General features: G+C 43.3%; 1 protein-coding gene across 1 annotated transcript; it reads left to right on the top strand.

Annotated features, from left to right (window-relative positions):
* Positions 1-405: 405 nt before the first annotated feature.
* Positions 406-12,842, top strand: LOC116514423 (fetuin-B-like). Its single transcript, XM_032226004.1, has 7 exons — positions 406-1,155; positions 2,443-2,553; positions 3,540-3,627; positions 5,471-5,637; positions 8,320-8,433; positions 10,575-10,664; positions 11,998-12,842. Exons 1-7 carry the CDS (start codon positions 949-951, stop codon positions 12,484-12,486), a joined length of 1,266 nt encoding a protein of 421 aa, XP_032081895.1. The 5' UTR covers positions 406-948; the 3' UTR covers positions 12,487-12,842.
* Positions 12,843-16,374: the final 3,532 nt, after the last annotated feature.

The raw sequence follows: 16,374 nt of genomic DNA, 5'->3' as shown, positions 1-16,374 counted from the left end.
CATCCACCTCCTTCTCTGTCGTCCCCTTCTTCTTTTGCCCTCCATCGTTCCCAGCATTAAGCTCTTCTCCAGGGAGTATTTCCTTCTCATTAGGTAGCCAAAGTATTTGAGTTTCATCTTCAGGATCTGGCCTTCTAAAGAACAGTCAGGGTTGATCTCCTCTAGGACTGACCGGTTGGATCACCTTGCAGTCTAAGGGACTCGCAGGAGTCTTCTCCAGCACCATCGTTCAAAGGCCTCCATTCTTTGGCACTCAGCCTTTCTTATGGTCCAACCTTCACAGCCATACATTGCAACTGGGAAAACCACAGCCTTGACTATAGGCACTTTTGTTGGCAGGGTGATGTCTCTGCTTTTTTAATATGCTGTCTAGATTTGCCACAGCTTTCCTCCCCAGGAGAAAGCGTCTGTTAATTTCTTGGCTGCAGTCCCCATCTGTGGTGATCTTGGAGCCCAGGAAAATAAAATCTGTCACTATCTCCATTTCTTTGGATATTTGCTAGGAATTGAGAGGACCGGTTGCCATGATCTTAGTTTTCTTCATGTTGAGTTTCAAGCCAACTTTTGCACTCTCCTTCTTCACCGCATCAAGAGGCTCTTTAGCTCCTCTTCACGTTCTGCCATTAGAATGGGTATCATCTGCATATTTGAGGTTGTTGACATTTCTTATTTTTCATTGAAGAGAAAGACAGACATAGCGTTCTGGTGTAGTGATTTAATCCAACAACTTAGCTGTTGCTTCCTGCAAACCTATAGACTTCTAATTATTGACTTGGTGTTTATAATGTGCACGTTGAAGTTTAAAGGTGAGGGTCACTGTGAGATAGAAAAAACAAATATTAGCTATTGATTTAAAAGTATATAAGGAGCCGTAAAGATCTTTCCTGGCCTTGTTCTCCCACCTTGGCTCCAGTTGCCATCTTCTCTTATTCTTCAAATGTTTCCAAAATGTCTCTTTTGATTTCCTTCTTCATCGGCCTTCAGATGCTTCCCTTGGTGGTTGCTTCTCCGCCTTTTCACTTTCTTCCCCCAATGTGCAATTCTTCGGAGGTAAAGGATGCCGCGGAAGTGGCTCTAAACAAACTCAACGCGCATCGGAAAGAAGGCTATGTTCTTGGCCTCCAGCGCATTTTTGATGTCCATGAAATACTCCAGGTAAGATCTCCCGCTTCTACTCACTTTTTTTCTTTCCTTCAATTTGATAGCGTCCACCTTTAAAGAGGTCATATTAAACTAGGTCTATCTGGACTGGTAGGGACGCAGTGGCTCAGTGGCTGCTGAGCTTGTCGATCAAAAAGGTCAGCAGTTCAGCGGTTCGAATCCCTAGCGCCGCGTAACGGAGTGAGCTCCCGTTACTTGTCCCAGCTTCTGCCAACATAGCAGTTCAAAAGCACGTAAAAATGCAAGTAGAAAAATAGGAACCACCTTTGTTGGGAAGGTAACAGCGTTCTGTGCGCCATTGGCGTTTAGTCATGACAGCCACATGACCATGGAGACGTCTTCAGACAGCGCTGGCTCTTCAGCTTTGAAACAGAAATGAACACCGCCCCCTAGAGTCGGGAACGACTATCAAATATATGCAAGGGGAACCTTTACTTTTACCTTTATCTGGACTGGTAAAAGAAAAAAAAAACAGACAGCTATTCATTGCCACCAAATTCTTTCCTTTATCTGCTAGTCATCCAATAAGGTTTCTGTGGCATCGAACTATGTATATTTTGGAGTTGGATGATCATGTGCAGGTCCTACAGGATTAAAGTTTTCCCTTCAGGGGCTTAGTTTACGACCCCAACTCTTCCACATGGGACTTAAAGAAGAAGGGAAAAAAATCAATCTCCATTACAATCAGAGGCAGATGAGTGACTTCACCTCTCATGGATTATTCGTGGTCATCTTCTAACTTCCAAGCAGACCTTGCTGGATTGGATAGTTGGTTTCCTGACACTGAGTTAAAGTGGGCTGAATTCTTGCCTTTTTCTAAACGATGATTTGCAGGCTAATTTAATTCCACGTAATGCACTTATGGTGATTGACACATTGGTGCAGTGTTTAGAGCAGTGTTTCTCAACCTTGGCAACTTGAAGATGTCTGGACTTCAACTCCCAGAATTCCCCAGCCAGCGAATGCTGGCTGGGGAATTCTGGGAGTTGAAGTTCGGACATCTTCAAGTTGCCAAGGTTGAGAAACACTGGTTTAGAGTGCAGTATTGCAGGCTACTTCTGCTGATCACCAACTGCCTGCAGTTTGGCAGTTCGAATCTCACCAGGCTCAAGGTTGACTCAGCCTTCCATCCTTCCAAGGTGGGTAAAATGAGGACCCAGATTGTTGCGGGCAAATAGGCTGACTCTGTAAACCGCTTAGAGAGGGCTGTAAAGCACTACAAAGTGGTATGTGAGTAAGTTGCTTTGCCTTTTCAAAAGCTTTCCTTTTGTTTGTCCATAGTGGATGGGTGGCTCCCTTTTCTACATCACTTTGGATGTATTAGAAACTGAATGCCACGTCCAGAGCAGAAAATTGTGGAAAGAGTGCAAAATTAGAGATGCGCATGAAACAGTAAGTAATCGATCTACTTAGTTAAAAAAAAAAACTATTAACCGGGATTAGAGCCGAGGTGGCACAGTGGTTAGGGTGCAGTACTGCAGGCCACTTCAGCTGACTGTTATCTGCAGTTCAGCGGTTCAAATCTCATCGGCTCAGGGTTGACTCAGCCTCCCATCCTTCCGAGGTGGGTAAAATGAGGACCCGGATTGTTGGGGGCAATATGCTGACTCTGTAAACCGCTTAGAGAGGGCTGAAAGCCCTATGAAGCGGTATATAAGTCTAACTGCTATTGCTATTGCTATTGCTATTAGAAGGAAGTCAAATCTGGGTTTTGAACTGGTTTGCAAAGGAGGTTGAGGCTGTCACTCTAACCACTTGTCGTATCACATGTCTCTTCGGAATATCCCCCACCATTTCTTTACTCTTTCCATTGGTTCCCTTAGCATGTATGTTGACATTCACAAATCATTCCCTGCAGTGAGCTGCCCCTTCTGATCCATAGTAGAAATTGGGTTCTACAAAATTGCAGGAGGAAATGTAGGGGCTATAGAGATATGGAGAACGAGAAATATGGGAAATGTGACTCTCCTCATTTTGGAAGGCATGTAAACTGAGGTCTAATGTGTGGGAAACATACAGTTTTGCATTATGTATCATGGAATCATTGGTAAAAAAAAATGGGTGGTACTCAGTGGTGGGATTCAAAAATGTTTACTACTGGTTCTGTGGGCGTGGCTTTGTGGGCGTGGCAGGGGATGGATACTGCAAAATCCCCATTCCCTCCCCACCCCACTAACCTGCTTTCCAGCTCTGTTCTCCTGTTCAGGGCAACAAAAGAAGATCAGCTGGGAGGCTGGGAGGCAATGGGGGCGGGGCCAGCCTATTTGCCGGTTCTCCGAACTACTCAAAATTTCTGCTACCGGTTCTCCAGAACCTGTCAGAACTGGCTGGATACCAATTCTGGTGGCACTAACACAAACTACTTTCTCTTGTTCCAGGTCTACGGCCAATGCAAAGTCATAATTCATTTCAACAAGAATTCAAATCATTCACAATTGTACAGTTATGACTGTGTTTTACGCCCACGTATGTATATCTTACCTACACCTGGAATTTCAGTTTGTTCTATTTCTCAACCAAAGGTTCCATTTGGCTCAATTCCACTTTCTATAAATTTTCACGTGGCTCGTATGCATTTTGCATGTGTAGTTTCTCGCAACTTTTTTAAAAATTCTAATGAATTACTGTCCATTTTTTATTTTGTACACTTCGCACTTTGATGTGTATGCATTTCTGTACAGATTTGGGGGTTTGAAACATTTACCATCAGACTCAAAAACGTGATGATCGTGTTGTTGTGATGTTGCCGTAATTTTATAAAGCGCAGATTTGTTGCACATCTACAGAAAAAAAATCCTGTTATAACAAATACTTTTTCTCTTTGCATCTAATTCTAATGCCCGAATTAAACTACAAGTAAGGGAATAGCAAATGAAATTCTCCCTCAAATTCAAACCATGAAACAAATATTTGTAATTAATCCAAGAATGGAATTCAAAAATTTTTATCTTTCTTTCAAGTCAAAATTACACTTTATGTTCAATTCATGAAGCACTGTGCAACCTGGCAGCCTAATAAGGCCTATTATAGCTAACCAAATAAAATCCGATTGACTATAGCATTTAGTTCATTATCCTGCTTTCACATATAGCAATAGCACTTAGACTTACATACAGCTTCACAGTGCTTTTACTGAGTACTCTCTCAGTGATTTAGAGAGTCAGCCTATTTGCCCCCAACAATCTGGTTTCTCATTTTACCCACCTCGGAAGGATGGAAGGCTGAGTCAACCTTGAGCCTGGTGGGATTTGATCTGCCAAATTGCAGGCAACTGGCAGGCAGCAGAAGTAGCCTGCAGTACTGCACTCTAACCACTTCACCACCGTGGCTCTTCTATTATACTAGCTGATACCCAGCATTGCCCGGATATTTATTTATAGGGGGTAAATGTCTGGACCAAACGTAATTTCTAATGTTGGATTTTCCCCCTTATCAGAGGGAGCCCTCTAGTGGAGTACAGCGGAGCCGTTACCATGGCAAATCCACTGTGCTGTACAGCAGAAGCCATTTTACAGCAGTAGAGTAGAAGCCATTTTAAGGCACAACAGGCTGTATCTTAACAGAACACACACACCCAAGGTGTTTTAGGGGTGTCTTACCCCCTACAGTATTTTTTTCCAGAGAGTAAGTCATCTTAGTCTCTGGAAAAATTTGGTTGAAATTGCTTGAGGTGTTCCAGAGTTATGCTGGAACACACACACACAGAGAGAGAGAGAGACACAGACACACAGACAGACAGACACACACACACATTTATATCCTCAAGATGGCTTTGCATGATATCTTTTTTCAATTACATGTACCTAAGTTTGAGGAAGAAGCACAGATTTCAAAAACATGAGGAATAATTGCTAAGTATCTGTAGACTGGGTCACCCATTTAGACCAACAGTGGAGAACCATGGCCCTTCCTCTTATGACTTATTGACTTTAACTCTCAGAATTCCTGAGCCAGCCATGCTAGTTCAGGAATTCTGGGAGTTGAAGTCCACAAGTCCTAAAGGGGCCATCACTCCCCAGCTCTGATTTAGACAATAAGCTCATACAATAACAGGGTCAAGAGACAAAGATCCTCCATTTTCAAACAAATCCAAGTTCTCTGCACTTCGGTTTGTGCTTCCATTTAAAGATATGAGCTAAAATCCACTTCTATATTGGACCAATCTCCTAATTCAACTTTAAGATAGTTGAACTTCAACTCTCACAATTTTCTAGACATCAGTGGGAACTGGGAGTTGAAACCCACCCTCCTTAAAGTTGCCAAGGTTGAGAAACACTGTTCTAAATATTTGCTATATTGTTCTCTATAGTTTCTTCAGCTGCTATGGCAAAAATCTGCCCTGATTGTCCAACCCCTGGAGATCCTTCTGAAGCCATTTTTTGGGAAACAGCCGCTGAGAGCCTGGCCAAATTCAATGCGGAAAGCAACCATCTTCATTATTTCACCATCCTCAATGTCACCAAAGCAAGATCACAGGTAACATGGAAACCTCAATGCTGTATCCTTGGTTTGGATGGAACGGATTAATTCTTGTAGCAATTCCCAATCTGACATCCTTCAGATATGTTGGGGATAAAACTCAATGAATTGTGGAAGTAACAGTGCCTAAACCTCAGACAAAACCAGATTAGGAAAAGCTTATTTATTAGTAAGCTAGTCTACCTGGACACCAATCATAATTCCCAGTTCTAAGGACAAGTATTCTTCAGTAGTATTTATTGGGTAAAACACTAGCAACCTAGCTAAGAAGGGTTAGGCTGGGTTGATACTTGGATGGGAGACTGTTAAAAGAGTTCCGAGTTCTCAAAAAAATATATTTAGTGATGTAAATCATTTATTTTCTTGTTTGTTAAATTTATTTGCCACCCATCTTGCTGTAAGGCTACTCTGGCCAACTTACAACAGTAAAACAAAAAAATAATAATAGAAAAATATAAACATAATAATATCAAAGCAATGAAACGATAAAAATAAATGTGCACTGTGCAATAATATGAATTAAAAGATGGATGGGGAGAGCAGGAACATAGGGGGGGAGATGGGGGTCAGCTAATTAATCAATGTGGTGGCTCAGCGGCTAAGATGCTGAGCTTGTTGATCAGAATGGTTGGCAGTTTGGCAGTTCAATTCCCTAGAACCACGTAACAGAGTGAGATCCCATTACTTGTCCCAGATTCTGCCAACCTAGCAATTTGAAAGAATGTAAAAATGCAAGTAGAAAAATAGGGACCACCTTAGAAATGGAGACAAGCACCACCCACTAGAGTCGAGAACAACTAGCACATATGTGCGAGGGGAACCTTTACCTTTACCTTTAACAATAGCAAAGCAATGAAACAATCTTATATCTTCTTCTATATATATATATAAAAACGGCTGTGTTATGTATGTTCCAGCATAATTATGGAACGCCTCGAGCAATTTCAACCAAACATGGTACACAGATGACTTACTCTCTGGAAACAGATACTGTGGGGGTAAAACACCCCTAACACCCCTCGGGATGTGTGTTCTATTAAGATACAGCCTGTTGTGCCTTAAAATGACTTCTACTCTACTGCCGTAAAATGGCTTCTACTGTACAGCACAGTGAAGTTGCCATGGTAATGCCTTCACAGTAATCCACAAGGGGGCTCCCTCTGGTAAGGGGGAAAATCCAAGATTAGAAATTACGTTTGGTCTGGACATTTTCCCCCTATAAATAAATATCCAGACAACGCAGGGTTATCAGCTACTAAAAAATAAACAAGGAAAGGGCAATAATATGAATTAAAAGATGGGTGGGGGGAGCAGGAACACAGGGGGTCAGCTAATTAGTCAAATAGTCCCCTCCACTGTGGTACAGGTAGTCCTCAGCTTACAACAGTTCATTTAGTGACCGTTCAAAGTTACAACAGCACTTGAAAAAGTGACCTATGACCCGTTTTCACACTTACGACCATTGCAACATCCCCATGGTCACAGGATCAGGATTCAGACCCTTGGCAACTGACTCATACTTATGAGAGTTGTGGCGTCCCAAGGTCGTGTGATCTCCCTTTGCGACATTCTGAACAGCAAAATCAAGGGGGAAGCCAGATTCACTTAACAACCGTGTGTCTAACTTAATATCTGCAGCGACTCACTTAGCAACTGTGGCCAAAAAAGTCACAAAAGGGGGCAAAATTCGATTAGCATTTGTCTCACTTAGCAACAGAAATGTTGAGCTCAATTGTGGTCATACATCAAGGATTATCTGCATTCCACTATTGGGTCAGCAGGCCAAATAGCAAAATCAGATCCTTAATTGTTTTAGTTTGGCAAGATTTCTATTTAAAGGCGAGGAACAATAAAGGAAACCTCTTCGAAATTACTTAGCATGCCTTTCTTGTTTTTTTGGAGCATGCCATTCTGCAACTTGATGCTCTATGGATCGATAGGACTTTAATTCAGTGTGCAGCAGCTGCCAAAAAGCCAACACAGTTCTAGGCTGCGTAAACAGAGGGATAGAATCAAGATCAGGTGAAATGTTAATAGTACCTTATAATGCTTTGGTGAGGCCACACTTGGAATACTGCATCCAGTTTTGGTCGCCACAATGTAGAAAAGATGTGGAGGCTCTAGAAAGAGTGCAGAGAAGAGCAACAAAGAGGATTAGGGGACTGGAAGCTAAAATATATGAAGAGCGGTTGCAGGAACTGGGTATGTCTACTTTGATGAAAAAATGTTGGAGAATTCACAACTTTTGGAGGCCCTAGGGGGTGACATAATAGTACTGTTCCAATATCTCAGGGGTTGCCACAAAGAAGAGGGAGTCAAGCTATTCTCCAAAGCACCTGAGGGTAGGACAAGAAGCAATGGGTGGAAACTAATCAAGGAGAGAAGCAACTTAGAACTGAGGAGGAATTTCCTGACAGTTAGAACAATTAATCAGTGGAACAGCTTGCCTCCAGAAGTTGTGAATGCCCCAACACTGGAAGTCTTTAAGAAGATGTTGGATAACCATTTGTCTGAAACGGTAAAGGGTTTTCTGCCTAAGCAGGGGGTTGGACTAGAAGACCTCCAAGGTCCCTTCCAACTCTGTTATTCTATATTCTAATTCCCATAACTCTTAGCAGGGTTGGACTTTGATTCCCATGACTCTCAAGAGACCTGCTCTAACTTCTGACTTTTTCACAGTGGGTGATTGGCCCTTCCAACTTTGTGGAGTACACCATCCAAGAGACCTCTTGTCCCAAAAGCCAGCCGATGCCTGTCATCACTAAGTGTCCTCTTCTCCCACCCAATACTGCAGTGAGTATTCAGACATCTTGTACAAAGTCTGTCAGCACATTTCTTTTCCAGATCTAACCAAAATGGAATAATTTGGGGAGAGCCACCTCTAATCTTATAGGTCAAGTAATCACCTTATGCCATGCTAAAAGAATATTAATTTGAAATAACCTCTTGTGTAAGTAAGGAATCAGTTTTAGTTTGCTTAAGTTTAGGATTTAATAGGTTGTACGAATCCAACCATTGTACATGAAAGAGAACTGTTAGGTAGATATTAATATAGCTGTAATGAATCTATTTGAAAAGAAATGGAAGAAACAGTAATAGCAATAGTAATAGCACTTAGACTTACATACCACTTCACAGTGCTTTACAGCCCTCTCTAAGCGGTTTACAGAGTCAGCCTATCTGCCCCCAACAATCTGGGTCCTCATTTTACCCACCTTGGAAGGATGGAAGGCTGAGTCAACCTTGAGCCTGGTGAGATTCAAACTGCCAAATTGCAGGCACCCGGTAGTCAGCAGAAGTAGCCTACAGTTCTTCACTCTAACCACTGTGCCACTGCGGCTCTTTAATAATTCCACAACGAATAACAGAAGAAGTTAAATCTGAAATTAGATTTTTGTAGAGATGAACAGGAACCAGACAATGATAATGTTAGAACCTCTTGCACAGGAATTCTCGTATCATCCCTTCAAGGCAGGGGTGGTTTCCAGCAGGCACTACTGCCAGTTTGCTCCTGCACGCATATGCACAGTGCAAAAAAAAATGTTCTGCGTATGCACAGAAGCAAAAAAAAAAAACACTTGGCCAATAAAGAATCTATTCTATTCTACTCTGTTCTGTTCTATTCTATTCTATATATCAATAGGAATACAATAATTAAAATAATGATTTCACTTCTATAACACCTGAAAATATTTCCAAGTTCCACAAAGCCACTCCTACAACGGTTGGATCAGGGCAGTTTGAAAGGAAACAGAATATTTTGGCAATCCCCAGAACACTGCGTTATATTTACAAGTAGAAAGGAACTGCTCAAAAGCCTCCCAGGAGAGGAAATGTACATTGGAATATCCCGCAGTACAAGAGTAGTAACAAAAGGTATCTTCACTTCAAATTTAAAAATCAGTTTTATTCCACACTGAAAAACCCTATGAAAGGGATGTAGCCAGAGGTGATATTCAGCAGGTTCTGACCAGTTCTGGAGAACCGGTAGCGGAAATTTTGAGTAGTTTGGAGAACCAGTAAATACCACCTCTGACTGGCCCCACCCCCATCTATTCTCTGTCTCCCGAGTCCCAGCTGATCAGGAGGGAATGGGGATTGTGCGGTAACCGTCCCTTGGTGTGGGGTGGGAATGGAGATTTTACAGTATCCTTCCCCTGCCACACCCACCAAGCCATGCCACACCCATCAATTCATGCCACACCAGCGGTGGGATTCAGCCAGTTCACACCTATTCGGGAGAACCGGTTGGTAACTTTCTAAGCAGTTCAGCGAACCGGTTGTTGGAAGAAATCTCCTTTTGTTTTTTTCCACTTTACAGTGCTAATCCTGTAAGGAAGGCAGGAAGGAAACATTCTGGTGTTGCTTCTAACTTAATCTTTATTGCCCTGCTTACAGAAACTGCCTCTCCAGTTAACCCTTATTACATTGTAACAGCTAAGGTGAAGGGCCTGTTGATGTGAGTGATGTTGGGTTGGCCACGCCCACATGATGACACGACCACCAAGCCACTCCTATCCAGCTGGTCATTAGGGCAGAGAACCAGTTGTTAAATTATTTGAATCCCACCACTATGCCACACCCACCGAACTGATAGTAAAAAAAAATTTGAATCCCACCACCGGATGTATCCCAGTTTCTACAGGCAAAAGAATTGAGAAAAAGAAAGAATTTCTGTTCCTAACAAGCATAGCAGACAAATCTGGGTTTGCAATGCCGGGTCCATCCACTCTAACCAGAGCACAGAAACAGTTATTTTGAGGAGAAGAAATGGCATGCCAACCATAGACAGTAACCAAGAAGGCCCTTTGATACAGAACATCTGAAGAACAATATGTATTGCTGTCCTATTGCATATTCAAAACATCTGGCCAACTTAAACCTTTTGGGTTGGTTGGTTGGTTTGTTGATGAAAAATTTCTCTTTTGCTCTAGGAGGCAGGCCTATGCAAAGGTTCTGTGGTAAACAGTAGGATTGAAAATCGGAAATTTGTCACTGTAAAATGCCATTTCTTCCCACACCTGGTAAGTTCCTCAACAGCTATCAACTGCAGAAAATATTCACTCTCTGTTTGTCAAACATGGTTTATTTTTTTAAAATCATTGATTGAGCTTTACCCTAAACACCAATCGATTTCTCAGTTAAATAATAGCTTTTAAAAAATCACTACTTAGACATTGCTTGGTTAAGCAGGCAGAAGAAGATCTGCTTAACAACTTTACTGTTAATTGTTTTCATTGTACTACTCTTGGTTATATTTCAGTTTTGGATTCCTACCTAAAGCCTCTAAAGTGAGGTAGTTCATAACTCCTTAAAGAAGATGTAATAATAAAATAATGAAATGGAATGAACAAATACAAATAGAAACAACTGAACAATATCCCCCCTCCAAATATTTTTTTAAATGCATAAATAAGTGCATAGGTAATCAAGGCAGAGATGGTATTCAGCAGGTTCTGACCAGTTCTGGGGAACCAGTAGCGGAAATTTTGAGTAGCTCAGAGAACCGGTAAATACCACCTTTGACTGGCCCCGGCCCCATCTATTCTCTGCCTCCCGAGTCCCAGCTGATCAGGAGGAAATGGGGATCTTGCAGTAGCCTTCCCCTGGGGTAGGAATGGAGATTTTACAGTATCCTTCCCCTGGAGTGGGGTGGGAATGGAGATTTTACAGTTTCCTTCCCCTGGAATGGGATGGGAGTGGAGATTTTACAGTATCCTTCCCCTGGAGTGGGGAGGGCATGGGGATTTTACAGTATCCTTCCCCTGGAGTGGGGAGAGAATGGAGATTTTACAGTATCCTTCCCCTGGAGTGGGGAGGGAATGGAGATTTTACAGTATCCTTCCCCTGGAATGGGGAAGGAATGGAGATTTTACAGTATCCTTCCCCTGGAGGGGGGAGGAAATGGAGATTTTACAGTAATGTTCCCCTAGAGTGGGGAAGGAATGGAGATTTTACAGTATCCTTCCCTTAGAGTAAAGAGGGAATGGAGATTTTACAGTATCCTTCCTCTGGAGTGGGGAGGGAATGGAGATTTTACAGTATCCTTCCCCTGCCACTCTTACCAAGCCACACCTACAAAGTCATACCATGCTCACCAAGCCACACCATGCCCACTAAGCCACGCCACCCCCACCAAGCCACACCCATAGAACCGGTAATAAAACATTTTGAATCCCACCACTGAATCAAGGGTACCACAAGAGCATACAATTGGAATGGACTCACCTTGTTGAATCCCGAGAAATTATCAACACCAACTGTTTTGAATATTTCACAAAATAAGTAAGCACAAGTTTATAGGGCCAGATATGGACAACTCTGTAAGCCACTGTTCTGCATCTTTTGTCTTGTTAGCCACTGGTTAGAGATGAACAGTCTCCACAATCTGGGTCTGGACCAGGGCAGGAGAAAGATCATGCTGATGGTAAAAGACACAGAAACCATGACGAAGAGAACAGACACCATCATCACCACTCCCATCAGCATCACCATCACCACCACAAACACCATGGACATAAGCATGAAGACCAGGAGTCACGCTATCCTCACCGCTCAGCTAACATCACTAAGACACTAAAAGGCCAGAAGGAAATCTGGGGGCGGGTGGTCATTTCTCCCCCTTCAAGCAAGCATGTCTCGCTACATTCCTTACCAGAAGTCCAGGAGCCCAAACCAACCTCTAAATCCAGTTTGACTTCTCCAGAACAGGAGGCCAGTCCTCAGTCACTACAGTCACCCAGGCCAGCCATTCCTCCCTTCCCCAGTGGGTTTTCGGAATCACCATCGTGCCCAGGGGACCTGGCAATAGAGATCTATGGCCTTCAACTGCCTTTGCCCTCATAGGCCAAAACTTCACTAAAACTGAATGGCATGCTCGTACAATACCGAAATCTAGTAGGAATTCATAAAATCTCCCCATACAAGCAGAACCTTCTTGGTTTCCATGTTTGCTAGCTTAATGTTTCATAACATACTAAAAAAAAAGTTTTAATTAACTTGAAAATACGAAGGAATTTTGACTAATTGCATGGATCTTTCCACTAAGTAACCTCTCTCCCGCTGCTTTCCTCATTTTATACTAGTCCTTATTCCCAAATATTTATGTCTCATTCTAGGAGGTAGAGCCGCGGTGGCTCAGTGGCTGAGCCGCAGAGCTTGCTGATCAGAAATGTCGGCAGTTTGGAGGTTTGAATCCATAGTGCCGTGTAACGGAGTGAGCTCCCGTTACTTGTCCCAGCTTCTATCAACCTATCAAGCACGTAAAAAATGCAAGTAGAAAAATAGGAATCACCTTTGGTGGGAAGGTAACAGCATTCTGTGCACCTTCGGCATTTAGTCATGCCGGCCACATGACCACGGAAACGTCTTCGGACAGTGCTGGCTCTTTGGCTTTGAAACAGAGATGAGCACCACCCCCCCAGAGTGAGGAACGACTAGCACGTATGTGCGAGAAGAACTTTTACCAGGAGATTGTGAATTCTAGTTCTACCTTAGCCACGAGAGCCAGCTGGATGACTTCGACTCAATCCCTCTCTCTCTCCCTCCCTCCCTCCCTCCCTCCCTCCCTCCCTCTCTCTCCCCAACCCTACCCACAAAATTGTTGTTATGGGGAAAACTAGGATGAAGAAGATGGATAGATTCATCACCCTGAATTATTTGTAAAAAATAGTAAAGGTTGGGTACAAATAAAAATATTCTTTTTCTTTGCCCTGCTTTGTGTATCGGAGATTTCAAACTCAAATGAATATACGAGCTACACCATAAGAGATGGATTGATCAATGGGCGACGGTTCCACCACAAAACCGCGGTAGACAAAAGCGCGCTCGACGAAAGTGCGTACGTGACGTCATCACAGCGCGACAAAAACATCGCACTGTGAGCAGTAAATTTAAAATTAAAGCGAAAACCTTACCCTAACCCCCCCAAACCTAACCCTAAACCTAACCCTAAAGCGAACCCTAAACCTAACCCTTAACCTAACGCTAAACCTAACGCTAACCCTTAACCTAACGCTAAACCTAACCCTAATGCTTAACGTAACCCTAAACCTAACCCTAACCCTTAACCTAACCCTAACCCTAACCCTAAACCTAACCCTTACCTTTATGTGAATCGGCTTGCTTTAATTTTATTTTAATTTCAATTTAATTTATTTTTAATTTTTTTCGTCGCGCTGCTGATGATGTCAGGTACGCGCTTTCATCGAGCGCGGTTTTGTCTACCGCAGTTTTGACGGGTCACAATGGGCGACATCTATGCACATGCAAAAATGAAACAAATTTTAAAATGCATTGAAACAGACACTTGTACATTATGTTTCTGCAGCCAACCTCATTTCCCTTTCACCGGTGATCATCTAACATAGCGATAAACAGTTGCGCATGACTAGTCTAGATCCCTGCATGAGAAAAAGATGCAGATTGTTGCTAGAATGTTCATGAATAAAATGCAATCTGGATTCATATACTGTGGGAAGTAATCCATTATTTAACCACGAGGTACTGAATAAGCAATTGGCTGCATGTAGAAAGCAGGCTTCTTTGTAAATCATAGTTCAAAAATCCAAGTAGTCAAAGACTAAGAAATATCATTATGGTGCAACCCATTGTACAGATTCTGCCTCTAATGCAGAGGCGTCAAACTCAAGGCCTGGGGCCTGGATTTGATCCACAGGGTGCTTAGATCATAGCATACTAAAAAAAAAGTTTTAATTAACTTGAAAATACAAAGGAATTTTGACTTAATTGCATGGATCTTAATCTTAATCTGCATGGAAACAGCAAAGAAACGGCCCACGGTGCCTCTACCAGTGAAAATGGAGTTCGGGGGGTGGGGGCAGAGTCCTCCCAAGCTCTGTTTTCGCTGGCAGAAGGTTGCAGGAAGCCATTGCAGCCGAAAACGGAGCTTGGGACCCCGTTTTCACTGACAGAGCTCTTGGGCCGCCACAGGCACCCACAATACAAGTAATGCAAGGGTGGGTTCTGGCTGCTGCTACAGCTGGCTCGCTCAGGGATGCGCGAAGTGCGCATGCACAGTGCTAAAAAACAAGATGGTGGCACCGGTTCAGTGGCATGGTAGGCATGGTCCGAACCAGTAGGAACCCACCTCTGAAGTGACGTCAAGCTGGCCACAACCAACCTAACCACGCCCCCCCCCCCCAAGGTCAAGCACAACCCTGAAGCATCCTTCAATGAAATGAAGTTCATTTCACACCCCTGCTCGAATGTCCCACCATGAAGCTCAAAAGTTGGTCTTCAATTCTAAGAGAAGGTGGTGACTTTGTCAGTTATTGGCAAGATCACTTCAATTTTACATGGGGAAAAAAAAGATGCATAAAAGTAGTCCATACTTTGGACTATCTCATGGTTTGTTCAAGTATCACAGAATTCGGTACGCAGGTATATAACAGTTCACTTAGCGATCATTCAAAGTTACAACGGCACTGAAAAAAGTGACTTATGACCATTTGTCACACTTTATGACAGTTGTAGCATCCCCATGGTCACATAATTTACGTTCAGGTGCTTGACAACTGACTTACATTTATGATGGCTGCAGTGTCCCAGGGTCAAGAGTGGAAACTAATCAAGGAGAGAAGCAACTTAGAACTAAGGAGGAATTTCCTGACAGTGAGAACAATTAATCAGTGGAAAAACTTGCCTCCAGAAGTTGTGAATGCTCCAACACTGGAAGTTTTTAAGAAGATGTTGGATAACCATTTGTCTGAAATGGTGTAGGGTTTCCTACCTACTCAGGGGGTTGGACTAGAAGACCTCCAAGGCCCCTTCCAACTCTGTTATTCTATTCTATTCATGTGATCCCCTTTTACGGCGTTCTGACAACCAAAGTCAATGGGAAAACCAGATTCACTTAACAACCGTGCTACTAATTTAACAACTGCAGTGATCCACTTAACAAATGTGGCAAGAAAAGCCATAAAATGGGGCAAAACTCACTTAACGAATTTCTCATTTAGCAACATGAATTTTGGGTGCAATTGTGGTTGCATGTTGAGGCCAGTGGTGGGTTACGGATCCTATTGCAACTGGTACGGTTGCAACAGGGCCTGGCATCCTCCATATGAACGGCGCGCGAATGCGTCTTACCTTCCAGCAATGCCTCCTCAAGCCTCCGTGATGCTCCAGCTGCTCGGTGGAGCATTGTACAGGCGCTGTACGCACCATGCACGTACGCGGAAGCACCAAAGGCTTTAAAGGGCAAGTAAGGAGCATGGGCAGGCGGGTGGGCCCTCCGGAGCACCGTACCGGAACAGTACCCGGACGCCCGTACTGGAGTGTACTGCTTGCAATCCACCACCGTGACCCGTCAAAACCTCGCTCGACTAAGCCGCGCCCGATTAAACCACGTTGCTGATGTCATCAACAGGGCGACAACAGCGAGCGCGGAGAAAGAAGGGTGCTTTAAATAGCACTTTGAAAGCAAGCCGATTCAACTTAAGGTAAGGGTTAGGTTTAGGGTTAAGTTTAGGGTTAGGTTTAGGGTTAGGTTAAGGTTTAGGGTTAGGTTTAGGGTTAGATCAAGGGTTAGGTTTAGGGTTAGGTTTAGGGGGGTTAGGTTTAGGTTTAGGGGTTAATTTTAGGTTTAGCGTTTACAGCGTGCTTCTGTCTCCGCGCTGTTGTCACCCTGTTGATGACGTCAGCCACACGGTTTAGTCGGGCGCGGTTTAGTCGAGCGCGGTTTTGTGGTGGAACCATCCACCACTGGTTGAG

The sequence above is a fragment of the Thamnophis elegans genome, chromosome 10, assembly GCF_009769535.1.
Source record: "Thamnophis elegans isolate rThaEle1 chromosome 10, rThaEle1.pri, whole genome shotgun sequence".
In the NCBI taxonomy this organism is placed as follows: domain Eukaryota; kingdom Metazoa; phylum Chordata; class Lepidosauria; order Squamata; family Colubridae; genus Thamnophis; species Thamnophis elegans.
This window is presented reverse-complemented; position numbering and strand designations above follow the sequence as displayed.